Source organism: Scleropages formosus, chromosome 12 (genome assembly GCF_900964775.1).
Source record: "Scleropages formosus chromosome 12, fSclFor1.1, whole genome shotgun sequence".
Taxonomy (NCBI): domain Eukaryota; kingdom Metazoa; phylum Chordata; class Actinopteri; order Osteoglossiformes; family Osteoglossidae; genus Scleropages; species Scleropages formosus.
Window position 1 is genome coordinate 23,351,985 of NC_041817.1, and position 27,894 is coordinate 23,379,878.

General features: G+C 48.6%; 1 protein-coding gene across 6 annotated transcripts in view; it reads left to right on the top strand.

Moving 5' to 3' along the window:
• Nucleotides 1-14,704, top strand: part of tbc1d4 (TBC1 domain family, member 4) — a 32,409-nt gene extending 17,705 nt beyond the window's left edge. For 2 of the 6 annotated variants that reach the window (XM_029256780.1, XM_029256776.1), the window contains exons 10-20: nt 1,753-1,964; nt 3,188-3,331; nt 7,724-7,884; nt 8,228-8,428; nt 9,360-9,521; nt 9,616-9,774; nt 10,026-10,270; nt 11,046-11,205; nt 11,628-11,797; nt 11,906-12,082; nt 13,465-14,704. In XM_029256780.1, the coding sequence (XP_029112613.1) occupies nt 1,753-1,964; nt 3,188-3,331; nt 7,724-7,884; nt 8,228-8,428; nt 9,360-9,521; nt 9,616-9,774; nt 10,026-10,270; nt 11,046-11,205; nt 11,628-11,797; nt 11,906-12,082; nt 13,465-13,683 (2,010 nt within the window). In that variant the 3' untranslated portion in view covers nt 13,684-14,704. Of the gene's footprint in view, nt 1-78; nt 1,483-1,752; nt 1,965-3,187; nt 3,332-7,723; nt 7,885-8,227; nt 8,429-9,359; nt 9,522-9,615; nt 9,775-10,025; nt 10,271-11,045; nt 11,206-11,627; nt 11,798-11,905; nt 12,083-13,464 lie in introns of those variants that run through there. The other 4 variants (XM_029256777.1, XM_018745377.2, XM_029256778.1 and 1 more) reach the window with 4 other exon arrangements.
• The last annotated feature ends 13,190 nt before the right edge of the window (nt 14,705-27,894 follow it).

A 27,894-nucleotide genomic window follows, 5' to 3' on the forward strand; every position in this document is an offset into this window, starting at 1 on the left:
TGCCCATTTAAAGATCTGTGTAGTTTTTACTATATCAATTCAGGGTAAGTACCTCAATCAGGGGTACTACAACAGGAGGAGGGTGTGAACCCAGGTCCTTCAAGAGGACGGCGATGGCTTTAACCACTGTGCCATCTACTGAATTAAACAAAATTCACACGTGAGCCATAATTTCAGCGCAACACATTGCAATTCATCTGCAGTTTCTCCAAAAGAACACCACCACAAGTCTGCTGTAGGAGACGAGCCGTTTCTGCACCCCTCACATATGCATTTACTACATTTCCTCTGTCTGTGTACTATGTCTTACACCAGCATAGTGCTCCGCAGCAAGACACAAGCTTTATTTTGTGGCCTCGTAGTTGTGGAATTGAGTGTATGTGTCATCCAGGCAGATGGCTCGAAGGTTTCTTGAGGGACAGTGTGCAATGAAAACTAAACGATTGAAAAGTACGTAAAGAAATTGCAACAGTGCACAGTTTGCCAAAGAGTTGCATTATCAGGCAATAATACTGCAGTGACATAATTTAACAAACTCTAAGCCGAATGCCACTCGCATGGGAAAGTTTGTTTTTGTGGATCTAGTCCAGACTGGTCAGGGTCACTGCATGTTTCCCTTTTACTGCTCGACGTACTGCGGGTTGGCACGGTAAACAGGCTCCGCTGTGATCGTCCTGACTCCTCCGCCTCACACCCGCTCCCTTGAGGGCAGACACGGGCGGCAGTATGTTTGCCCATCACCCAGGTTGTGCCGCGCCCTGAATGGGCCTGGAATTCACAGTGGAATGCAAAATGTGTGAGGCATATACTGACCGTTTCGGGCTCCTGCTCTCACGTGGCAGGGTTGCGAACAGGCAGGGGACACAGGGGTCATCCCTTCTTCAGGGGTAATTGGTGTAAATGAATTGGTGATACATTTAAATAAATACCAGATAGATGAACGGGACAGTGTAAAGAAGTATGGAGAAATGGCCACTTCTCAGGTGGAGGCTCTTTGACGCTTGGAACCTCTCCGTTTTCTGTGTGACGGAACTGGAATGCTGACACATTAGGTTTATCTGAAAACATGGTATTCCAACAGCTTTTTCAGCTCCCAAGTCCTTCATGAGACCGTTTTAGCTGAGTAATGGGTCCGCTGTTTCAGGAAGCGGTGCACGAGGCAGGAAATGTGTTTGCTGGAGCCGAGGGAGGAAGCTCGGAGATGGTCCTTCCCATACCCAATGTGGTAAACAGGGTCGAGCAGAAGAACGCTGGCCTCCTGCGGTCCATGTCATTGTCCGCCACAGGAAGCAACTCGCTGGCATACAATAGAGCTGCAGCGACGTGAGCCGGGTTATTGTGTTGCGTCTGGCCTTGGGGTGAACACACGGCAGGGTTACAGCCGCTCCTGGGATGATGGTCCGCTGGGGTCTGAATGAGCCGTGGATGTAGAAAGAGGAGAAGGACGGGGAGGTTACGCAACCTGGTGTGTGTGATGACAAGGTGAGTTTCTAAGGTGAGACTTCTGCAGAATGTTAGGTGAGGGAAGTGTCCTCTCTCTGAGGTGTAGGTGTATGATTGGTTGTGTGCAATCAGAACGGTACAGCGGGGAATAAAAGTTTGGAAACACTTCGGTCAGGGTGAGGGGTTTCCACTCGCGTGTGTGCATGATAGCCAGCACAATGTCAACAGTCACCATGACAATGAGTGTGTAGAAGTGGTGTGTTTGCCGGAATGCTGTCCTCCCTCGTAACGGTGGGATTGTGATCCCAGCAGGACGACTCGCCCGGAGACTCCCCGCCTGGAACGCCCCCCAGCTCCTCGCTGTGTCTGTCCGAGGAGGACCCCTCTGCCGTCCCGTTCCGCCGGCGTGCCCACACGTTCAGCCACCCGCCCGTGAAGAAGAGAATCTCCTTCGATTCGCACGGCACCAAGGGCCCTCTCTGGCGCCAGCAATCGGTGGCTCCTGAACTGCTCCAGAGCAGGTATGGCCACCCTGGAGTAACTTCCTGTTTTTTTGTTTAAGCCGCATCACTTCCTGTTTGATTTCAACAGTCACAAGCTGATATGCCAGAAGAAGCTTCAAGGTACAGAAACTGGTAACTGTAGTCACGATAAACACCGTTACTACTAGTTATGAGGAGTGGTGTAGCTGTGCCTGTAGCTGTCCTGAATACCATATTTGTCTCTGGGGGAAATAAGTTATTCCTCTTTTCTAAATAATATCTGTACTGGGTTTAAAATGTCATCAAATGCACCTGGCAAAGATTGAAATTGCAAATTTAAGTCTTAACTGTTAACCCTGCAATTAGCTTTGTTACGGAGTTGTGGCTTGTCACTCAGTACTGTACTAACTGCTATGTAATGTGCATACAGTGCTGAGAAAACGTTTCCTTTGTCGCTTTATGGCATCAAAATTGATGAGAACTTCTTTTATTTCTAGAGGTATATAAATGGAGCCAGAAGGGGGGGGGGGGGGGTGACACCAGTATCATTTGTATCATTTCCTTAGTGTAAAAGACAATGAAACGTGCAGCCATTGGAGTGAAATATTAATGGATCCTTAGTCAAACAGGTTGTGCCACCTTTAGCTGTAACGACTGCAACTAAATGCTTCCTGCAGCTGTTGACCAGGGTCTTGCGTCACTTGCGGAGGACTGACCAAAATCAAGGCTGATTTGTATTCAAACAGCTGATTTTAATTATCAGAGCAAGTAGTTTAAAGTTAGGAGGCAATTACTTTTTCACACCTATGATTGGGCATTTCATAGTCTTCGAGACCTAGGAAATGGCTTTAAAAATCACGATCAGTTTATTTTTTCCTCTCCTGGAACTATTCATGAACTATGAGAACTGAGAAGGGGATTTGATCAGATTTAATGCTAAAAAACTTGAGAACTAGAGGTCATTAGACACTGGGTTAGGGGCTTCTTCTGCTCTGCTCACCTGTAAATAAAGTACCTTCGTCTCAAAGGAATGGAGGTGCATAATTCAGATGAGGGGGATATGGGTCACAGATGAGTTTGCCTTTCGTTAAGAGCATCTTCCTGTCGTAGCACAGCCCTTGATGTGTTTCTCCAGCAGCTCCACGTTTTGTCTCGGCCTCTGCTGCTGTTCAGCGTCACACGTCGGTGTTTGTCCGTGCAATACTCCTACGTGTACGCATTTTTACCGGGATTCTGTGTGTTTTGCGTCGCCCTCCACTCAGCCCCGTGAGAATCTCGAGAGCGCGCAGCATTTCCGAGAGCGAGTCGTCCTCCAGCCTGCCGTCCTCTTTCTCGGCCCCCAGTTTCCTGAAAAACTTTTACCAGGGCTCTCTGGGTTCTCTGGCTGACAGCGGGACCCTCAAGAGGTGAGAGGGGCTCGTTGACCCCCCCCCCCCCCCAATCCTGCCTCCTTCACCACTCCACCTGCTCCACTGCCAGTGTTGCTGTCAGGGCACTGAGATAAAATCAAGGTGTGTTTGTGGTCACCCTCCGCTCGCTGCCACAGTCTGCTCAGTCTGAGAGGCTTTTGTAGTGGGAAGAGGAAAAACGCTCATCTTCCATCATCCCCCTTTGAGTCTGGGACCTTCGTCCAGCCAGGTGGGACCACACAAGCTGGCATTACTACCCCCTGCATCATCGTCCTTGCATGTCGCTGCTTCTGGACTTTTCGGATAGCTCTGGAAAAACGAGGCTCTGTCTTCATCTCTTCAGTCACTCGCCCTCCAAACCCGCGAGCTGCTGTGCTCTTTCACACACACACTCGTACTAACTGTCGTGGATGTGTGCAGTGACTAACGTCTGTCTTTGTTTTTGCTGTTTTGCCACTTTGTCATTGAGAAATAATTCCTGAAATAGAGCAAAAGCCATTGAGGTGGAACAAATGACTAAACTACGTATTTGTTGAACTCTGTTCTTTTTTTTTACACTTTATTTACTCGTTTAACTGACATTTTTCTCCAGAACAACTTAGAATGTTAAGCTGCCTACAATTATTCACCCATTTATCCAGCACCATAATTTTACTGGCGCAATTTAGGGTACCGCCCTTGCTCAAGGGTATTATAGCACCAGGTGTGAGATTTAAACAGAGGACCTTCAGCTCCAAAGGCAGAATCTACTGTTAGCCGCCTCTAATATTTACAGAAGTACACACACACATTTTCTGAACCGCTTGTCCCATGCGGTGTTGCGGGGAACCGGAGCCTACCTGGCAACACAGGGCGTAAGGCCGGAGGGGGAGGGCGGACACCCAGGACGGGACACCAGTCCGTCGCAAGGCACCTCAAGCGGGGACTCGAACCCCAGACGCGCTGGAGAGCAGGACCCAGTCCAACCCACTGCGCCACCGCACCCCCCATTTACAGAAGTACTTGTTTTATTAATAATTGTTAATGAGTTTTTAAATTTCTTTAGCTGATCCCCCCCCCCCCTTTGGATGTTACATGACTCGTGCCTTGTCAGTGTCCCCTACTCTGAAGAGGTACTGTAGGAATGTGAAGGTTGTGCACAGATCAGTAGACCAAGCAAAAGTCCAAGAGCGCTGCTGAGAAAGAATCGCTTTGTCTCGGGACAGCCTGGTCCGTACTGCGGAGAAGTGTGGAGTAAAGGGTAAAGAATCCGCATGTGCTGCGTGAACAAGCCCGCAATTCCATTTTGAAACAAGACTCTTCTTGTCCATTAGCAAAACTGGAACTTTTTTTTTTTTTTTTTCTTTTTTTGTAAAATGGTCTTTTTAACAAAGAATGAAGCATGGCTCTGGCCAACAAACCACACTGCCATGGTCAGCTGTCGTCTCGTAGCGGTAACACTCCATACGAAGCCTCCTTGCACCCTGCGATGTTGTTGACTCCCCTCCAGCTGCTCTCCATCGTCCTGGTCCTATCATCCTTCTTTGGCCTCCGTTCCTTTTGTGAAGGTGTTTCATCTGGATTGTGGACTGCAGTCCCAGTCAAGTGTTTGAACACACCTGGCCAATACGATATGGGGCAGACTGGACAGGAGAGTAGATGGAAGCAACACACAGGTGTCCTGCACCTCTGGGAACTGCCCAGGGGAGCTGGGAAGACATCCAACCTGTTACCGGAATACTGTTTGAAAACAAGTTATTTTCTACCAAGTGCACTCAAACTTTTGACTGGTATTTTATGTGTTTGTACTGAAATACAGTTGATTCTGAACATGACCGCTTTGATTCAGAACCTCAGCGAAACAGCCAGGTAGCATAATGACTTTGAACATTTTTTGAAAGCACAGAAAGTAAGAAAAAGTTACATATTTAGTACAGTTCATCCTCACATGATCAGACTAATGGAGGGTCAGGAGGTCCAGGTTCACGGGTGATTGTGTCATTTACATGATTTCCTAAATCATTTTGACATCATAGTAATCCGTTTGTGAATAAATAAACTGTTCCATCAGAGGCAGCAAATTGTGTGAAAATAAGATTAAATTGAAAATTGATTTGTTTTATAAATATCTTAGACAAGCCGTATTGGAAAATAGTACAACGGTGACACTTCCTTAGCAAATATTCAATTATAGTAAAGCATTTTTTTGTTAATTTTATGCAACTAAACCACTTAATTTACTGAAATTGTGATTTTAACGTTTTTGTTCCCCTTTTGCAGATAAGTGATGGAAAAATCTATTTTAAATATATGTACTGTTTGCACTAGACTGTATGGACATATTGGAACTGTGGCAGAGAGGTATTTTGTTAACTGTGTGCAGTTAATATATAATCACTGTCCTGCTATAGTCACGTGTCCCAGAACTTTTTTCCGCCCCAAAGTCGCTATGGAGGTCATTGGTTAAATGGACGGGACCATATGCTCTCGGACGTGCCGATTCTGGGCTGCTGAGGTACTTCCAGTGTGAGACGCCCTGCACTAATTAACTTGGTCGGGGGTGCGAGGGTGCAAGAGTTCAGGACAGCCGCGCCACATCTGCAGCGGCCTCGCTCAACTTCTCCAGGACGGTGCCTGGTCGATCGAGGTCAGTCAACGTGACAGCTGACTAATTGAAAGCACCCGGCAGCCAGCTGGACCGCACGTCCGGCATGGAGCCTCGTACTCGCTGGGGATTATGGGTAACCTCGTTGTGTGGCTGAGAGGACCATTTTACACAATGGATTCATTGTTGCTTTTCTTTGATCGTATTTTTGCCTTTGAAGTTTTCATCTCGTTCCAGATCTTGGTGTCTCATAATTGCATGATGAAAACAAGAATGGCCTGTTTAAGGGAAAGGATGTGAGGAAACTAGATGTTTTAAACACAGACTTGGCTCAATGTGGTGCCAGAGTCCAGTTAAGGGCTTGGGTGTGCGGAACCCCTAGGATGTATGAAACTGAAAGAAAGATTGGAGAATACATGTGAGCTTCCTGAAACGGTTATATTTCTTGTAACGTGACAGGTGCATTTCAGCTGGATGCCTTCGTCAGCATCGCTGATGGTTGTACAGGTTCTCATGAATGTGTGTTCTAAAATTTCCTGAATGTGAAATGAGTGTGGTCTCTCGTGTGTCATTCATGCAATCCCAGCCGTAGGCATGGAGGGTCCCTGAATGTCATGTGATGAGGCTTGGCTGGTAGTGGTGCTAACAGCTTCCTAACCGTAAACAACGCCCCCCACCACCATCCCCCCACTTCCCCCTCGGCCGAACCTAGTGCATTCCTCGACTGCGAAGCAGCAGGTGTTGCTGTCATGTGCTTTCTTCCCCATAATGTTTTTTTTTTTTTTTTTTTTGTGCTTAATTGGATTTACTGATAACTAAATTGGAGTGTTTAACGTTTTTCCTATGATGTCACGAGACGCTTATGGTAATCTGTTATTGTACTGTTGTAATCCTCCTTGAACACTGGCTCTTTGTGTTATGAATGTTCAAGTTAGTTATTCAAAGATAGGAACATTTTCCCCTTTATTTTAATTGTATTTCCGTTTCCTTCTCTAATTTTTGTCCCGTGAAGCGTAAGTGATCTGCATTTCCCCTCAGAGCCTTTAGATGGCAGTAAAGCACACAAACAGAATTGGACTGTAGCTCAAGAATTGGTCAGCAATCACATGATTTGCTTCGTCTAACTTATTTTTAATGTTAAAACTTTTCGGAGTTAATACTAAGTAATGTTCTGTAGCTATATCAGAGGTTTTTTGCTGGATTTATTCTGTAAATTAAGAAAGATATGAAGGTATTAAGCTTTTATCGATAGTGTAAATTTTAAAGAAAGTTAAAAGTGCAAGCTGAAGCTGGCGAATGTGGTACACGCTCGTGCAAGGAATCAGTCTGCAATTAGGAATGAAAAGAAACTTATGAAGATTATTTATTTATTTATTTTAAAAAAATATATATTTATTTAGTTTCAGATTTAATGTTTTATCTCAGGATATCAGTTTTATCTGAAGTTTTTACATAACCAGTGACTGAATTGGGGATTTTTGGATATTGCTAATTTTTTTCTTGATTGTGAGTTAGTGGTGAAAGTAGCTTTGGATTTATGATCAGAGTTAAGATATTTCCAGTCCCAGTTGTGTTCATAAGATGAGGAACCAGTGCTTCTATTATGATGTGTATGTAAATGCTCCTGTAGTCAGGGTTTCTAGGAGTGTGTCTGTGGAGAGGTCAGCAGTGTTCTGGAGGGCATCCAAGCAACCCTACCCATTTTCTAGTCGTCATCTTGACCTGATCTGGTTAACAGGATGGTGGCAGATGCTGTAGTCCTCGCACCTCCAACTGACCCCTCTATGGGCTCTGTTCCTCCGCAGCAATGGCGAGGGTCGTAAGAGGACCCTCTCGGGGTGCAGCACCGACTCCCTGAGTGGCGCTGCTGTGCCCTGCTCCCCACGTCGTATCTCGTGGCGTCAGAAGATATTCCTGCAGGTGGCGTCTCCCCTGAGTAAAGCCCCTGGCTCCATGCATCGTCCAGGTCTGTACCCCACCTTGTCCATTATACTTGGAGTTGCTGCTGAATTTCGAGTTTCGATTCCAGAGTCACTGCCATTGTACGTTTGGGAATAGCAGTTCGATTGGATTTTTCTTGATGCAATAGTGAAAAAAATTAAACGTGCAACATTAAGACAGCTCTCTATAATGCGGCATAATTTAAATTAGGACTTTGGAAAAGATGATGATACCTAAATGTTTGCGTTTACATCTTTGAATGGATAGAAATTGATCTTTTGAGCCAGTTACTAGAGACTTTATAGCCATGAAATCCCAGGTCTCACAGAAGAATCCCTTTTTTCCACGTTTGGCTGCGGGGGAGCCAGACAGTCTGGATGCGAGGGAGCTCCTGCCCCTCTCCCCACGTGCCTCTGCCCAGGAGCAGGACCCCCTGGACTGCCTGCTGGGCCTGTCCCCCGGGGAGAAAGTCCGACGCACATCGGTCGACTACCGGACCCTGTGGAAGAAGGCCATCCATCAGCAGATCCTCCTGCTGCGCATGGAGAAGGAAAACCAGCGCCTGGAAGGTAGGCTCCTTCGTCCTGCCCCCTGCTTCTGCCCCCTACCGTTTGCCTGAATCCTCTGTTCTTGTTCCTGCTCCTTTCTGTGTAATTTGTATGGAATGTGCGCATTACAAAATTGATGGATTTCATTAATAATGGGTATATTAAATGGTGTACCAGAAGTACTTTCTGAAAATATTAATTTCAGAAATTAAAAGTTTGTATCCTTTGGTTGTTTTGTAATTGACCTTCAGGCTGGTGTAGGATTGTATGGCAGGGGCTTGATTAAGGAAGGACCGCCCCCTAGAGGACGAGCATAGACATTGTTTCACCGTTGAGGACATGCAAACGTGCAGTATTTGTACATATTAGTTACTTCTCCTTGGTTTGATGTGTTTATCCTTAACTCATCACAAGCTAACAGAGACGATCCATTTCTTGGTTTGGGGGACAACGAAATGTTGACATACTCCAGTTTTCGTGGATTAATGATAGGATATGGAATTATTGGATCAGATTTGCCTGATCTCACAATTTCTTTTTTTTTTTTTTTTTTTTGATCAGTGATTTTTGCATCATTTGACCTCTTTTCTCAGCCTCACACTGTGTGGAAGAGAAAATATATTTGTATTAAAAAATAGAAAATCTTCTTTTTCCAGCTTGTAGCATAGTGGTTAGAGCTACTGCTTTTGCACCCAAAGGTCGCAAGTTTGAAATCCTACCTCCAGCTGTAGTACCCTTGAGCATGCTTATCCTAAATTGCTCCAGTAAAATTACCCAGCTGTATAAATTGGTAAATAATTGTAAGCAGTTTAATTTTGTAAGTTTTGAATGAAAAGCATCAGCTAAATGAATAAATGTAAATACAATTTAAATCACTATGGGTATTTAAATTCGTTAAACTGCCGTGTGTATGCGTGACATCCTGGCTGTGTCGTCCTTCTCGGACTGGTAGCAAGCAGAGATGAGTTGCACATCCGGAAGATGAAGTTGGACTACCAAGAAGTTGGTCAGTGCTCCAAGGAAGCTCAGGATGCCTGGGAGAAGAAGTTGAGTGTCCCAGGCAGATCCACGATACAGTGCGATATGGAGGAGATCCACATGGCCCTCTGCCAGGGTAAGTGGGGCCCCGTAGATGTGTGAAACCTGCAGCAGCATGGTTTTCTTGCAGGATCCTGCCACATTGCCTCTGACACTGTTGTTGTGTGTAGGCGTGCCAAAAGGCCGCCGCGGGGAGGTGTGGCACCTCCTCTCTCAACAGCACCGTTTGCGTCACCGCCTGCCCTGCAAGCAGCAGCCCCCAGACACCTCCTACCAGGACCTCCTCAAGCAACTGACTGCACAGCAACATGCCATCCTCGTGGACTTGGGTGGGTTCCTGGGTTGGGGGTGGAGCCACCTGGGTTTATATGGATGTGCACTTTAGGATGGGTGGAGCTGCAGGGGTTAATCTGGGAGTGTACTTGGGGAGGTTTGGAGCCTCAGGTCTTGTACTTGGGCACCAAAGGTGGAGTCACTTCAGAGTGAGTGGTCCTGATCTGTGTTTTTTGCCCCACTTCTCTCACTGAAGATTGAGAGCTCGTGTTTGTAACAGAATGCCATTATTAACCTTCCTCCGCAGGACGAACTTTCCCCACCCACCCATACTTCTCGGCACAGCTGGGGGCAGGACAGCTTTCCCTCTACAACCTGCTGAAGGCCTACTCCCTGCTGGACACTGAAGTGGGCTACTGCCAGGGTATCAGCTTTGTGGCTGGCGTACTGCTGCTGCACATGAGCGAGGAGCAGGCGTTCGAAATGCTCAAGTTCCTCATGTACGACATGGGCTTCCGGCGACAGTATCGGCCCGACATGGTCTCCCTTCAGGTGCGTCCCTCAGCAGCATGTTGAAATGGTCTCACAGACCTGCTCTTCCTGTAAATGGGCGTAATAGTTCCAAGCAAATTGCCAGTTATTCTACCTTCTGGTTAAGATAGTTTGCTTCTCTTCATGTACGTTACTTGTACTTACACTGCAGTCCTGCTACTCTGCCTTTGGTAAATTGTGTTGCGCTTAAATCTGAGGTACTACATTGTATTGGTTAAGTAGTTTAAGTTGTGAACAAGAAGTTGCAATTCAAAGTCCCAGGCTTCGTCCTGTCATACCCTTGAGTCGAGTTGTTCAACCCAGAAGTACCGAATATTGAATAAGTGTGGAAGTGAATATCAGTTTATACCATTGGCTGCAATAATGTTGACTTGTGAAAGTTTTCTCTCCTGTATGTAAATTAATAAAATATTTACATAGGAAAGCAGCTCACAATGTATGTTAGATATGAACAGAAACGTGTTGTGAAGAACCGCACCATCTTGTGGTCACTCTAGATGTTGAGGACATTTGCATTTTCAAATGATGCCCTATGGGTTTCTGTTTGATGCTGAAAATTGGTTGGATGGAGTTCTTTTGATATTTCACTCCTTTAAATGAGCTTGTACTCATAAAAAGTTTGAGAACCACTCTATCAGGGTCAAAGGTTAAACTGTTAAAACTTTTAACAAAATCTCACATCTACACCCACTACATCCCTGTCCTTATGCACACATCTGCTGAGCTCTCGTCCTGAACTGCAGACGGAGTTCATGACTCCAGCCCTCCTCTGCAGATCCAGATGTACCAGCTGTCCCGCCTATTGCATGATTACCACCGGGAGCTGTACAGCCACCTGGAGCAGCATGAGGTGTGCCCCAGCCTGTACGCTGCCCCTTGGTTCTTAACCCTCTTCGCCTCCCAGTTCCCCCTGGGCTTCGTTGCCCGGGTCTTCGGTACGACCTTCATATTTTCTCTTGTTCTTGACAAAGCTGTTTTTACTTTACATTGTTCAAACTGACATTCATTTTTATCCTCTGTGGAGGACAAATATATTTTTAAATGTGTCTCCCAAAGGGTACATCCAACAATGCTGAGTCCTAATGCAGCTTATAACGGATATTCATTTTAAATGACATCGCATTTGAGGACGAGGCGACTTCATAGAAATCCTAAAAATATTTCAGGAAAACTTACGTGGGTCTCGGAAACACAGAAATGTGAAAAGAAGAGCTGTGTTTAAAGATGTTTGCAAAATTACACAAAAGTGCATCTTTGGGACCATTTGAGAGGAGGGGCCAGAGTGACAGATCGACGTGTGTGAAGCACGTTGGTCATCTTCTCTCGGTTAACATGCGGCCATGTTGTGCTGCTGCAGACTTCCTGTTTGTCCAGGGCACGGAGGTGATCTTCAAGGTTGCATTGGGTCTGCTGAGAGGTCACGAAGGGGAGATCATGGAGTGCGATAGCTTTGAGACTATTGTGGACTACCTTAAGACGACGATCCCTACCCTGACGCAAGGGCAAATGGAACAGACAATCAGTCAGGTAAGAGTACTAGCAGCTGTCCATCCTCCTGTCCATCCATACGTTGTACCCACGGTAGTGTTTGGCATAATGCCCGAGACCCCTGTCACCGAAGTTCTGCTTCGCCAGGTGCTGGAGATGGACATCTCGAAGCAGCTCCAGGCCTATGAGGTAGAATACCACGTTCTGCAGGATGAGGTGCTGGACACCTCATCTCTGTTGGATGACTCCGACCGCTTGGACAAGCTAGAGAAGACCAACACACAGCTGAAGAAGCAGAACATGGATCTGCTAGAGAAGTTGCAGGTGAGAGAAGGTCTACAATGTAGAGACTCTTGGTCCTCAAGTGAGTGAGCGCAGCTACTGCAGTCCACTTGCTCTGCAGTTGTTGGTTTGCAGTGGTCTTAGTCCAGTGCTCCTCCACTCTTCTCCTCATTTTACGAACGATTGTGTTATGAATTTTATAAGATACAAACGTTTTCCAGTTTATTTTTGCTTAATTTTTCTTCAGATATTTTTCTATTTCTGTTTATAACAAAGGAAAGCAAAACGTTCATGCACTAATTAATTCTGTCTGAAAAGAATAAGCGTGGGACTGTTTCGATTCTGTTTGCTTCCACTGTGCTTACAGCCTGTGTCTTGTGGTCTTGAGTACTGGTGATCAAGAACAAGATGATGGGCTTTGCATGAGTTTTTGGACATGAATCGGTCAACAGTCAGCACTTGATATGAGCTGGGGACAACCTTTTTTTGCTTTGTTATTTCAAGTATAATTTTAACGTGACTGAAGGATAACAAGCTTGTATTGTTGCTGTATGTGAGATTTTTAACAAAGCTGAAACTGGAAGTACATTGGAATGGTTTTTCATTATTAAGCTTTTATCTGCTGTGACGTGGGGGCCAAATCGACTTTGGAAATGGAAACGAAACGAATTACGGACAAACTGCCAGTCCCCGCTGGGTTCATCGGTGGAGTCCGTGTCTCAAACCCATTAGCTATTCTTACCCGTTGTACCTTAACCCCCCAGCAGACGGCGCTAGCGAACAGCTAAGTAGTGATTGAGAACAAAGAGAAAAATCAATTGCTTGTTTTTCTGTAAACACACTGATGTTGCGTCTCTGGAGGAATCTTCAGAGCGGCACAGGTGAGCCGAGGTCACAGCTTGTCCCCAGAGTCTCGGGTTTATGTTTATATGTTGTTAGGCGCACCTGCAAAGTAATTTGATCCTCTGTGGTTTCAAGGGGCCGCGAACTGCAGGTTTTCCAATGTTTTTTACTAAATGATACAGTCAGAATTTAAGTGTCATTTGTGTGTTTCCTCAACTCACAGTTGAGTGTCAGTTGGCTGGATGTAAAGGTACCGCAGGATTCGATAATCAACTTGCAGTGGTGTTAATCTATAAGAGCAGCAGGTGACGTAGTGCTTAGGGTTACTGCCTTGCACTTGAATGACCCGGGTTCGAATCCCACTGCCTGTTGCCATACTGGTGATCAAGGTACTTGCCCTGAACTGAGTTGTTAAATAAATAAATAAATAAATCACTCTGCTGTGTAACATGGTAAATTTTATTCTAACAAAAAAGCTATAAGAAATAAATAAATATTTGGTTTATTATAAGTAATGTATGGCTTCGCTGAATTATAATGGTCACAGGATATGAGATTTGTTGTTTGTTTCCTTTCTGCAGGCTGCTAGAGTAAAGATCCAGAGCCTGGAGGTGAACATGGAGAACTTCCTGTTGCGGGAGAATAAGATGAAGCAGCTGATTCGCTCCCTGGAGCAGGAGAAGGCCTCCTACCAGAAGACCATCGAGCGCATGCGCAGCTCTCTGCCCCCTGGTGCGCTCTGCGACATCGAGATGACCCACATCAAGGCCGGCGACAAGGCGGGCAGCACCAAGCCCTGACCGGGAAAGGTGCAACAACCGTCCACTGTCCACCTAGTCCAACCTGGATGGATTGGCATGGATTGGGAAAATGAGTTTTAAAAAACTGGGAAAATACATTTACTAATGTGGCCTTGGGCTTTGAGACCTGAAATGTTTTTCTTTTTTCTTTTCAAAACCGCAGCAGCCTTGTAGGTGGGGGCAGGCGTGGCAAGTTCCTCCATCGCTGTTTTGTGTCGGTATGAATGTGTGTGAAAAGACTGTAAAGACGCATGTGTGACTCATGTGTTTCCCACAATGCACCTGTGCGGACGCACCCCGCCGAGGGCGTTGTGCACCGAGGCCTCCCTGCACAGTCTTGGGTGTCCCGCCATTCATTGAACATTGAATATACTTTGAAAATACTTGAAAACAAGGTGAATGTACTTTCTTTCAGTGACGGTGCAGCTTGCGGTTCTTTACTTGCCGTCGGTGCCGGGATGCTGTAGAGGCGCTGCGTTTCTCTCCCATCTCGCTCGCCGGCTGCTTTAAAGCTCCAAGTTGCGACAGAGCCTGACTGTCGTCCTTTCAGCATGAGAACCAAATATTTACTAGTTCTGCAATTCGCAGGATGTGCTTCACCCGACATTCGGCAGGATGTGAGCGTCTGCCAGCTGGTTTCCTGTGCGATTGACCGAGGTGCCAGTGAGGTCGGCCGTCTGCTTGCTCTCCCACCGCGGGCGCCGCCCTCTCCTCGCCCCCGCCGTCGCGTATCGTTCTTAATCGCCGCCACCACCCATCCAGTTGACCCACTCCGTCCACGGTTCGAGAACGGACATGCAGGAAGTGGGTCTCAAGAAGGGCGGACCCTGGCTCTTTCAACACGGCGCCTGATGGCGATACGGTGTCTTGTAGCAACGCAGGCGCAGATTTTTACTGTGTTAGAGGGTTATTAATTTTTAAAAAAATTTTACTGTTGTTTTCTTGTACCTTCCTGTCTGAGGTGTCTCTTCTGTCTCCTTTCGAAAATGTTGCTCTTGGTTTTGTAAATAAACATCTTGGTTTGACTCCACAGAAGTCGTTTGTGTTTCGGGACCTTTTGGTGATATCCGGGGGGGAGGGGGGGATGGACACTGGGTCCAGGGCCTGTTTCTGTAACCATGGCAACCATGGCACTTCCACATACAGGGAGTTCACCTGCCACATACAGAGGGATGGCGGATAGTGTACCGGTTAGGGCTGCTGCCTTTAGATCCAAAAGTCAGGGGTTCGAATGCAGTCTGCTCTTGTAGTATCACCAGTCAAGGTGTTAACCCCGAATTGATATAGTAAAAACTACCGTGCTGCGTAAATGAGTAAATTGGTGGAAGTTGCTTTGGAGAAAAGAATTGGCTAAGTAAATGTAAACATACAGGCCTCTGAACAGTGGTGTGTGACTCACGGTGTGTAGTGACCTCCTGCACGAACGCACAGCCTCATCCGAAATGTCGAACAGTAACAATATTATTAAACATTGACAGCTGTGCTTAAAACGCCAAGAATTTTAAAATTCCATCTACAAAAGTGAAGATATCAGTTATTACTTTGCATTTGTTTCTGCAAATGGTTGAGCTTGTGCAGCAAAGTAACGGCATCAGGTGGCGTAGTGGTTTGAGTCATCATCTTGTACCCTGAGAACACAGTTTCGAATCCCACTTCCTGCCATAGTACTCTTGATTAAGGTACTTGCCCTTAAACAGGTAACATTTATTGTGTTTGTGCTTCTCCAGATCAAATTAGGCATCAGAGAAAAATCGTTGGTGTGACGAGGGGAGGTGTTATCCTCCCACACACGGTGGGAAAGTTAGATTTGTCTCCGTCGGTATTATTGTTCAGAGTGTTTTATTGATCTCCAAAATATGTGACAAGTTGATACACCAGGGTAAAAATGGCCATTTATGAAGTGAGTAGGTTAAGAGTGTTTGAAACTTACTTATTATGCTTTATGGCAGCTGTACACTGTTTAGTCACACTGGTATGTGTACCCTGAGCTCCCCCAGCCTACATGGTGTGCTTTGCTGCTCAAGTGCCGGAACCCGCCCGTCTGTGGCCCCGTGACCCGGATCGGTTCTGCGGCTGCCCTGCGTCTCGTGTGTTTCCGAGACGCGCTGCAGGCCTCCGGCGCGGCGCACAGGAAGGGTGGTCAGAACACACCTGTCATGCAGTGATCAAAGGGAACCGCTAATCGACCGCGTCCCCCTCATTTCACCCTCGCTCTTCCGTACCGCCATCTGCTGAAGGCCGCCAGTCAGGGCACCGCCACCCGAAGAAATGCCCTAAGCGAGACTTTGAGGGCCTCTTGCTGCGAAACAGCGATCGGCACAGCTGAGGGAAGTGTTGTCGCCACCGCAGAGGCGCAACCGCAGGAACCCGCCTTTATTTATCGGTGCTTTGCTCGCATATGCAAATCCAAAAAGTCGGAAATTTCCAGCGAGCTAAGAAGTACACTGTACAGTCACCATCTGACCTTTAAGGTACCAGTTCTGTAGCCCCAGGTGGGGGGCGAAGGAGTGATGGTGCTGTGATGTGGTGTGTGTCGCCCCGCGGCCCCCTGGGTAGGAGTCTTCACTGTTCACACTGCCCCTTTAACACATGCCCTTATTGGAATTTGTGCACTAAAAACTTGTTTGGGAGACGTTTCAGTCCTGTCTGCGGGGGGTGGCAGGGTAATGACAGGATGTGGTCGGGGGTGGGACTGCGGGGAGGCCCTGTTGCCTCTTCCCATCTCTCGCAGTCTTCCCCTTTAAGTCGCGTATCTCTGAATCCCAGCTGCTTACGTAACGTCTGCTCGCTTCCCCTCGTCTTCGGGGAGCCGCTGCAAGGGAACGTGGGAGCCGACAGACCCCGGCTCCACGGGGGGCGAGGGGTAGGGGGTGGAGATGTCCCCCCGCCATATACGGTGATTCTCGGTGCACAGCTATCTCCGTGCTGGAAAAGGCTCTGTGTGGGCTTTGGCTGACCTGCAGATGCTTCTCCACGGAAACGAGAGGCAAAGCACCATGGAGAACGGTGTGTGTGTGTGTGTGTGTGTGTGTGTGTGTGTGTGTGCGCGTGCGCTCCCCCCCCCCACCTCCCCATGTGAGATACACATTGAAATATGAGGCAGCAGGTGACGTAGTACTTAGAACTGTCACTGTGCACCGAAAGGCCCTGGGTTCGCATCCCACCTCCTGCTGTAGTAGCCCAACAGTGTAAGTCCCCTTGGAGAAAAGTGTCATACGGATATTGAATTTTTACGATTATAACACAATATGTCCAAATAAGTAGTCAGTGGGACGCAGTGCGTTGCCCTGTGAGCGTAAAAGAGAAGTGTGTGTCCACAGTGACTTACTGGTGTATTTACCACACTATTTACATGGAAGCAGCGTTTGAAGCGGTGTGTCTGTTACTGACGTCGCTGTGTATTCTGGTACTGGAGTCGGATGACGGTCATACGGCGAATGAAGCCACTGTACTGGCGGCGTGATGAAACGTTAATGGTTTTTACAGGCGGGGTCGTGACCCCTCAGGGCGAGCGAGCGAGAGAGAGAGGGAGGGAGGGAGGCAGGTGGGTCAGGTTTGGTCATACAGCTCAGGTTCGGTGGGGTGTCAAAGGGGTGAGGTCTCTTTCCAACCCCCCAGAACATGGAACCCGAGTGTGTCCCTCCCCAGTTGCACAGGTACTATAAATATGAAAACGTGGTCCTCTGGGTGGACGGGCTCTTCAGTGCTGTCGCTGAGCCGACAGAACCAGTCCGGTCTGAACGTTCTCTGACCACATTGACCGTCACCTTCCGGAACGTTTTGTTAATCACCTTAGAAACCGGCGCTAGATGCGTCCGTGATTGGTTTCTTTCCGAACCTCAAAGTCGCTTTTACTAATAAATCCCAACGAGTCGATCGGTTAGCCCCTCCCACCTGTCTGCTTGAGGGTTGCGATATTTCATAATCGGTAAAAGGTTATTAATGCCAGCATCCCTCAATTTGTCCATTGAATATGTTCTGTCCGAATCTTGCGCGTAGCTATAATAAATAAAAATCCTTTGTATCACTTTAATATTTCTGTTCAAACTGCATCAAAATTAGATTTGACATGACAGAAGATAGACTGCTGTTCAGTGCTGATTGTTGACTGATTTATTTTGTTACTAATTAGCAGCACTCAGAAACGTTGGATACAATCTGTAAACAGTGTGGAAGCGAGTTGGATTAAGGCGGCCCCGCATTCCTGTTTGGGTGCATTTTACGGATGGCGATACGGGAGCTTAAATACAGGGAATTTTGGCTGCTAGAGACAAATTTTAGAAAGTAAATGAATGCAATTAAAGGTTTTTAAAAAATGGGCGATGGTTGTATTGTCCATGATCCATTTCTGAGCCGTGCGTAAAATGTGGAGTCACCGTGCAGTATTTTTTTTTGGTCAAAGTTTTAGGAGAAATTCACATTGTTTTTTTAAAAAAAAAAATTGTACTACTTCTGAAATGTATTTTTGACTATTTCTTGATTATCTTCTGCAAAAGTGCAAGAAACGGGGCCCCAGGGCCTTGACCCTGCAACATTCTCTGCCCTGAGGTGGTGTTGCTGTGAGAAAGAGTGTTGGTATATTTACACACAGCATGTACAGGGGTTGCAACACACTGCACCGCACCACACCCCCCTTGCAGACAAACACGTACGCGCACACGCACACACACACACACACACTCTTTTAGCCTGTGCCGGTAGCCCGTGACCTTTGGAGCGGAACGGTCGATTTTTCCAAAAGAGCTGCCGCGTGTGCCTCGGATGGAGGAAAAACAAACATTGAAACCCAAATTCCGCGTGCGCCGAGAGTCCGAGCGGAGCGGGTGGCGTTGGGGTCGCGGCTCTCGCTGCGGTTAAACGGTGCAGCGTAGCGTACCTACGGCGAACTCGTCCACCACGTCCTTTATGGGCAATAAAAGCAGTGAGTAATGTGTTCCATCACCTCCTCAGCAATACCTTCTTTCTAAAGAGACGGTTAATTTTTATTATAATGCCTTTATTAAATCTAATTTACTGTATATAAATGCATTGTGTACTTTGTACACTTAACAACTGTCGAGCCATTTATACAGCTTGATGATTTCTACTGAATTAATGAGTACGGAGCCCAGCCTCAACCATCATTGGCGGAGGCGCCTGACACAATTACCGTGGTGAAATGCTCACGGGAGATCTCCCACTGAGGTCACACACATCAGTTTTTAAAAGGAGGAGCAGCAGCCGGTAGCGCAGTGGTTAGAGCTGCTGGGTGTGGCCCTGCAGGTTGCGGGTTCGAATCCCGCCTCCAGCCGTAGTATCCCTGAGCAAGGTACTTACCTTAAGTTTCTCCACTAAAATTACCCTGCTGTGTAAGTGGTTAAGAGAAAAGTGTCACATAAGTGTAAGGTTCCCCTGCTGAGCCCCGGTACGAGGGCGTTGTTCCCGAGCTGCGTGTTGTTGTTGCTGATGCTGACTAGTGTTAGTGGAACTGCCCAAAGAGAAGTTTCTCTGTAATTTCCAGTCAGGAAACATTTTTTGTAGCTTAACCACAAGGCCATCCCCAAGTTAGCTGATAACGTCATATCTTAAATTTGTTTTCGGAAAGTAGCGCCGCAGGCCCACCCCTGCGAAACGCCGTCGCTTTTGGCCCTCCTGATGTGTTACTTCGTTAATCTGATGTCTGTCTGCTTTTTTTCAGCGTGCCGATTCCGTCACTGTGGGCTGCAGTGCCGTGGCACGGCGGGTAGCTCTGGTGCCTCTCAGGAACTGAGCTGAGTGTCTGAATGTGCCTTCGAATCTGGCTCAGCTTGTGCGGAGTCTGCGTTGGTTTCCTGCAGGTGCTCCGGGTAGGGGTGGGGTCCAGGCTCCCAGGGGAACCGGTGACCTTCAGTTACCCTTGGTGCGTGTTGCCCTGTGATGTACTGGTGTCCCATCCAGGGTTATACCCTCCCCCACATCCTGTGCTCTCAGGACAGTCTCCGGACCACCGCGACCCTGACTGGGAGAAACAGTGATTGATGGTGGGTGGATGGATGAATGAACAAACGAATGAAGCTACTGCTGGTTAAATGAATAAAAGCTCAGGATCATAACGACACCATCGATCATAACGACGCCATTCGCTCGTTCATCCTGATCAATACAAATGAATGATATTACCGAGTTCCTGTCGTTAGATGGGTGCTACGTTGTCTCTGTCGGCGTGCAGAGGGTGATACCCTCACCCCGTGAGGCCCAGAGTTCAGCGCAAGTTCACGTCACCAGGCGTTTTGGGGCGGCGCGCGGCGCGTTTCGGCCCGGTGGAGGACCCCTCCTGATTGGCCGGTCCCTTGGCTGGGGGTGTTGCAGCTGCCGCTCCCTGGAGCCCCACACAGGGCCGCATTGTGCTGAACGGAGCGATACGGGAGCCAGCTGTGCCGAGTTACCCCCCGGGCTCGCCCTCCGTTCCTGGCAAACACACACACACACACACACACACACACATACACATACACCCCACCCGTCTAGCTCCCGACACCACACCCTCGATTCACAGCAAACAACCCCTCCCGTCCCTACCCCAGCCCAACCCCCTCATTCCCTCCTCCTCCTCTTCCTCCGCACACGAGCACCAAGCGCCACGACACTTGCCAAGTCGCAGACAAACACACGGCGGAAGGTTCCAGAAGGCTAATGGGACGAGCCAGGAGGGGCGAACGGCTCTCCGGGCTTTGCTGACGGCGGGAGCCGAGACGATCCTTCCCCGGCGCGCGCGGACCTCCGGCGTACCGCGATTCAGTCGGATGTTTGAGGGCGGTGGAAGGAGGAGACAGCAGGGCTGAGCCGCTGCACACGTCTCCTCCTCGTCCATTTGTTTATTCTCCTTATTTACTTTAGCTTGTAGCTCTCCGAACACCTCTTTCCACTTATACAGCGTACACATTTTATTGTTTCATTATATATACATTGTGTTTGTATGATATATATGCTGAATTTAGCGCAAATTTCATTTCCCTCCAAAAATGACAGTCTGTCTCGATCTTTATAGTTACGGTGTCGTATCGTCAGAATTTCTGAGGTTCGAGTTCCCCATTCCTGCCATTGTACCCTTAAGCGAGGTACTTACCCTATGTGACTCCAGTAAATATTACCCAGCCGCGTAGTGGATGATCGTGAACAGCTTCTTATATAAACGCAACGCTTTGTCGACTCGAACGAAGGACTCGACTCGTGTTGGCAAGATGATGACGGCAGGGCATCTCCATCACGACGAGTGCGTTACGTCCTGGAAATGCGACGTGGCCCCATTTTGGCCTTTATTTTTAAACGTCGTGTCGATGCGGAAAGGTCCTCTCTCGCCGCTTCCCTCGTAGTCCTTCAGAGAAAGTTTTATTTGTCTTCAGTGGTACGATATACTATTTTTATACATGCTGTCACATAATTTACCTTTTGTCGACAAAATTATTCTGGGTTTCCGTCGAGGATCCTCGTAAAGGTATTAAATCCAGATGTGTCTGGGTCTTGATGCGGGCTCTTGTAGATGTTTCGCTGTAAATACTCAGAGGCAATGGACGTTATTTATTTCTGTCCCCTATACAAGTGATATTATAACCATATGGTCCAAAATATATGCTGTCAAGAAGCTACTATGGCCTTAAATAAAGTGTTTTGACTGTGAAGATATTTTTCAGCTGCTGGGTGTGTCCGGAGACCACGGTAAAAAAAAAAAAAACATTAATAAATAAATAAATAAATTTTAAAAATCCCTCATGGAATCTTGTAACCGTGGTAAAGGGCCAGGCGCTGGTGTCAGATAAGGGCGAGATAAGGGCTCCCGGTGATATGAGGAGAGAAACGTGTCTATTATTTGTATGAATGAACAACGGAAAATTGTCATTGATGGGAAAAGGATGAAAGCGGAAGTTTGTCGCGAGGGCCGAACGTCGACCTTGCGAGAAGCGCCCGCGCCGTAACGGGCGAGGGATGCTGCGCGGACGGCTGCGTGGGAGCTCGTAATTTATGCGTGTCAACAAAAGAGGGGAGAGATGAGGTCTGGAGATGATGTAGTGTGCGCGCTGGCGCGGCCGCCAGAGCGTTGGCGCGGTGCTCCGCCACGGACGCGCGCATTCAATGGAGCCTTTCAGTTCCGCTGCTCGTCTCCCTGGGGGCGAGAGACCCGTTGCTATGGTTATCCCGGATTCCTGCAGCTAATGGGTGGGAGTTGCGTATCTGTGGCAACCGGGCGCGGCGCCCAGGGGCGTGGTCGTGTCCGCGGCAGCGGCGGCGGCGGCATTTCGCGGGCGAGGGAGGTCACGGCCATAGCCGGGTCGCCGGGGCTTCGCTTCGGCGGAGAGGAGGCGGCGGCGGCGGCGGAGGCGATGGCTCTTATGGCGAGGCGGGCTGGCTTACTGCCGCAGCGGTGCGAACCTCTCATTCATCAGGACGCCCACAGAAACACCTTGCTTGTCAGACCCTGCTTCTCCTTACAAACTAGGAATATGCATGTGCAAAATAATTTCTTGCTCTGCTGTGAGACATCCTCCCCGATGCTGTCAAGTTTAGCCTGGTGTGTTTCATATGCAGTCCGATGTAAATCGTGTTTTCAATACTTGCTTCTCGTCCAGGTCAGGGTCGCGGTGGTCCGAAGCCTATCCTGGAAGTGCAGGGTGCCAGACTAGCGAGGGTACACCTTTAATAGGATGCCACTCCATCGCAGGGTAGAGACATGCACGCACGCACATGTATTATGGACAGTTTAGAGTCACCCTTTTGCCCATGTCTTTAGACCGTGGTAGGAAACCAGAGCACCTGGAGGAAACCCGCACAAACAAAGGGAGGACATGCAAAATCCACACGGACCGAGATTCAATCCGATGACCGAACAGCCCAGGCGCTGTGAGACACCAGCGCTACCCCCTGCGCCACCCTGCCACCCGGATGAAATGGATGGTTGACGTGAAGAATTGAAGAGCTTCACTTCACTTTTTTGGGTTCCGGAACAACACACGCAGCCTTCGGACGCGACATGTAGGCGTTGGCCAAAAATGGCGCGGCTCTGCAGACGACCCGTCGGGATCTCCCTCCGTTCTTCCTTTGGGAAGTTGAGCGGCCCGCGACCGTCAGACGGTGGCGGAAACCAGCGATGCAGGCGCCTTTCCGGACAATTCCGCAGATTCCACGCATACTTGACATAGTTTCCCTTTGGACTTTGGGAGAGGTGAGGAAAGTAGGTAAATTAAACTTCACGGTCCTTTAACCACCCGGTGACAACATATACCCTCGGGGTTGAACGCATGCACTTCCAGCTGGCCAGAAAATGTTTCATTACAGCAATATGGTCATTCTTTGTAATGAAAATTAGACTGACTTTCATGGGGAGAAGATCCTCAGAGCTTCAGAGGCCTTCGACACACACACACACACACACGCATGGGGTCATGCTGAAAAACTTGGTGGTTAAAGGTCAGAACGCACACACATGCGGGTTGTGTGCGACCCGGGGGTGACGTCTGTGCGGCGGGGGGGGGGGGGGGGTGCTTCTCGGCCCCTCGATCCCGTGCGTCGCGCTACTGGGTCTCGCGTCCGTCCACCCGCTGCCGCCGTCCTGCAGGGGCGCCGAGGTGACCTTGCCCTCCGCTCTCGCAGGGAGGCTGCTTCTTGAGCCTTTGTGGCCGAGGCACCTGCCGGTACCTACAGTTACAGGCAGACAAAAGCGCACCGCATCCCTCGCGCCCCCCCCCCCGAGCAACCAGTCCGCTGAAAGGAGCAGAGGGCTCCGAGGCAGCCGTCTGAGTCATTCACACCCCAGCAAAGTGCCTGTGGGACGCGTCTAATTTTCCCCTGATGGAGCCAGAAGCGTTTCCTGCTCTCTTCCATTTCCTGCACCACCCATGCAATCGCACGGCCTTCGCAGCGCCCCGCAGTTCGGTTCTTCTGATGATCCAAGTGACAGCAAAATGAAATGCTGTGGGTTTTTTTTTTTTTTTTTTTTTTTTTTTTAAGAATAAGACAGTTTGCTGTCGATTTTTTTTTTTTTTTTTCTGCCAAGATGAAATGAGATGACACACATACACGGCCGACTGCAGTAGAGGACAGGGCTCGTTCGCCTTCCGTATTTGCGCAGGCGTAGTTCCTATTTATAGCAAATACTAAGGATTTTACTCCCCAAAAATGAAACGTCCCCAAAATGCAATGTTTGATAAATTCTTCAGCTGAATGTAACTTAAGTCAGTCAACTTGTTAACTTTTTTCCACTCTCGTTATTATTAATTCATATTCAGCTGACCGAAGTTGACTTGTAATGCTGGACACGCTACACTAAGCTACTTAAAAGTATCCACCCATCCATAAAAGAGATCAATGTAACACACATACACAGGCACTACGGGTGATTTAAAGTCTCCAAATCCACCTGAAACATGCCTTTGGACTGCGGGAGGAAACCTAAACAAGCTGCACCGACCGGTCATTTAAACTCGGGTCTGAACCCAGAGCCTAGGAGCTGTGAGGCACCAGTGCTACCCGCTGGGCCACCATTAATACTAGTTTGCATGGTTTTTTATGTGCTTCAAACGACATGACCACGGAAGACATGAGTTATTTCACACATTTAAGCTGAATGAATAAGAGAATTTGAACATGCTGGTTTAAAGCTGTGGTTTTTGAGGTCATACGTTTATGCTGCTGCATGGGGGGTGTGGTGGTGCAGCAGGTTTGACTGGGTCCTGCTCCCCGGTGGGTCTGGGGTTCGAGTCCCGCTTGGGGTGCCTTGCGACGGACTGGCGTCCCGTCCTGGGTGCGTCCCCTCCCCCTCTAGCGTTATGCCGTATGTTGCCGGGTTGGGCTCCGGCTCACCGTGACCTTGCTCAGGAGAAGCGGCTTCAGCCTGTGTGTGTGTGTTCATGCTCTGCTTTGATCCGGTGAACACTTTAACCCGTGAATTTCCCTCCATGGATTAACAACGTAGGCTATAAGTAGGGTCGAACGAGCAACTGCTTGAGCTGAGTTGCGGAATCGTGGTATTTCTAAACTCTTGGTACTGGCCAGAATGTGCCGTTTGACAAGGGAATCCATAAAGTCCACTTTGTTTGCCGATGCCACCCGGTGCCACGACTGTAACAGAGATCGTGTGGGCGGATGAGGAACCGGCACGCTGTGGCTTCCCGGGACTCGAGTCCAACGACCGCAGAGCCTACGCGCGGCCCGATTCTGCCGGACGTCGCTCGGAGCTATTCCCGCTAACTCGCCGCCACCGAGAGGCAGGCTGCTGCCCGACTGTCCTCGCGCTCCTCGCCTCGCAGATTCTTTGCGATGACTCCAAATGCTGGGTCTTCTGGAAGGGGCTAAGGAGGCGCCGGCCGAGCTGCGTGTCGGCGCCCCGAGTCGAATCGATGCGCGGCGCGAACATCCGCTCTGAGTCACGCAGGTAGCGCAAGAGACGAGTTCAGCCGTGCTGTCGCGTGAGCGGGCTGCCTTTGGGCCGCTCGGCACGTCGACGGCCGCAGAAGGAACGGAAGGAACCGGAGCGCAGAAAGACTCCCCCACATTCGCCCGCTCCTTCTCATATCCCCGAACCGCCACGCTTATTAGCGCGCGTTTCGGAGGTGCGCTAAAATCGAGATGTTATCTGCAACGCCGCTCATCCGCATGTATAATCACCCTCGGTGGATGCGGTTTTTCTACGAGAATCCTTTCTCTCGACGTTGCACCGAAAGCTTTTTTCCTCCCGGTTTTGCCGTTCCGCAGAGGAAGCTCATGCCTTGGCTCGTGTTCGACTCGAAATCCAGCGTTGCCGCCTACCCCCCGCGGACCCTTAAGAAACTTGGCTGCGGAAATGACCGAATCTGTCGCTGCTTTCACTCGGCCAACGTGCTCTTGAAATGCAAGAAGGCCGCTGCGTTTCCTAGAACTCGGTGGCTTGGTTCTAAGCCGAGCGCGCCTCGCCATACGGCACCGCCGCGGCTTTTACCGAGCAGACGCGGCTGCTAGCGTGGAGGAGATGGAAGAAAACAAGGCCGCGGGACGGGTTCGAGTTTGCCAAAAAAAGCCAGTAATGATCGAAACAGTGAACTGGTCTTGCGCTAAGAGCTGCCGTGTGTGGCGGAATATTGATGTTGGACCGAGCCCGCGAGGATCCGGCCATGAAAAACAACCCCAAACGGAGCGTCTGTTGCGGAATACTAGCTGTGCCTGAGGTCATAACCAGCCAGTCGCAGTGTGAGGGTAATTTACATGGCCCCGCCCACTGCTCCTTAACCCACATGTTTGCCAGGACGTTATGCAATTTGTCAGGCCTCCTATTTTCGTGCAGTATTTCATCTTGAGAGATCTGGCACAGGGCGCTGTCACAAACCTCCAGTATTTACTACCTCAGGTCCTCTGTCAAAACCGTATGAATCGATATGAATCAGGCTGGATCGAGGATGAAGCAAGATTGTTTTCGTGTGGCGGCATGCGCGGTACAAAGTCCGATGACTCAGTCCGCATATGTAAATGAAACCGTACAAATCGCAGCGCTTCTTTCTTTCCACTTTTGCACTGATTTCCCCCCCCCCCTTCCCAACTCAGAATTTGCACAAAACTGAGCGTAAGACGGTCATATTTCATCTTTGGATTCGTAAAGTGAGGACACACAGTTAAAGATATTTACTTGTTTATTTATTTTAATTGAGTGACATTTTATGGGGGTGCATGACAGTGTTATGAATCACTCGTGTAAATGCGGTAGAGTAAAATTCAAGCATCTTCATCTTTCAACCCTCCTTCATCAAACGCCTGGCAGACTGAAAAAGTGACACGGGCATTTATGGGGAAATAGGAAGCCCCATGAAGCGGGGGTGTTTCGGCGAGAGATCCACAGAGAGACAGCCGTAAGAGACCGATTCATCTTGGGGCTTGCTGAGCCAGCAGACCCCCAGGCCAGTTCCACCCAAAGCCAAGCCAATGGAAACAGGACCCTCGTTTGCGAGATACTATGAAAGGCACCATAAATCCAAACGGGGTCCCTGCGCGTTTTCTCAGACCCGTTATTTATGTATTTCCAGCCTCCCTTCTTGCTGGCCGGGAGCTTTCCGTGAGCTGCCCAGACTCCTTTGACTCTCGGCCACCGTCTGCTCTCATTGTCCAGGCATTTAAACAGCCGCAATGAGGTGGCTTTAATTTCGTCATCGTTTACTGGTCTGCCCTGCGGCCTGCAGGGTGCCCTGGGTGTAAACCCAAACAGGGAGGGGTGTCTCCAACATGAGCTTTGCAGACAAACGCGCGCTCAAACCAACGGCCTTGGGGATGAATGCATTAGTCAAGTGCCGCTCCTTTGGGTGCAATATGGATTAGTTATGGCGCATTAAGGGGCTGCTTTTCCATTTCATTCGCACATCAGGGTGCAATTAACCGCCCAAGATCAAAATTTCAAATACCTGTTCGGCAGCCAGTTAAGAGTTAAAACAGTTACATGTTCTTATATATTGCTGAAGCATTTGTCTCTATTAAGTTAATTAATAATCGCTTAAATAGCCTCCGATCTTACAATTTAATTTCCCCCTGCATGTTGAGCGCATTCATCACTGCAGTCGGAGTGCCAGCTGAGAAGTGCCTTTGCTTTCTGCCGCTTCCTGTCCGTGTCACCGCATCCACCTTCTCCGATTCTCTTCTTCAAACTCTACTTCTCCGTGTCTCTACTTATTTACACCAGCTGGATGGTTTCTACCGCATCAGTTCAGGGTACTTTGTGATGGGTCGTGCGGTAGGAGAGAGGCAAACCTGGCACCTTTGATTGCAAGGTGATGTCTCTCAACGGTACGTTAACTGTCACCCTGTTTTATCTAATAATTAATACTGTAGATTTACTCTGTGAATTTAACATTCCACCGTTACAGCTAAAGGAAGACATCCAGCGTACAGATGGGTTGATCTCAAGGGAGTTCCCGTACACTCATCTCACGAGTCATGTATTGACACACTTTATGACACATGTATGTGTGACTTAAACATGTCTTCTGAATGCAGTAGGTAATATCAGGTCAAAACCACATTTCCGTGCTGAAATCAGTCATTGCGCATTTTCTCAAGCTTTCGGAACATGTACCTACGGAAGCAGTGGAGAGGTCTACTAATAATCCCATGGTCCCATTGGCTTTCATTGCTCCAGGCATTTTGGTCCCATTGTGGACTCTTCTCTGTCTCCCGTGTATGAAAAACGTGTGTCTAAACATTGTTATCTGCCTCCCAGAACAGTAGAGATGAACTCAAGTGTTA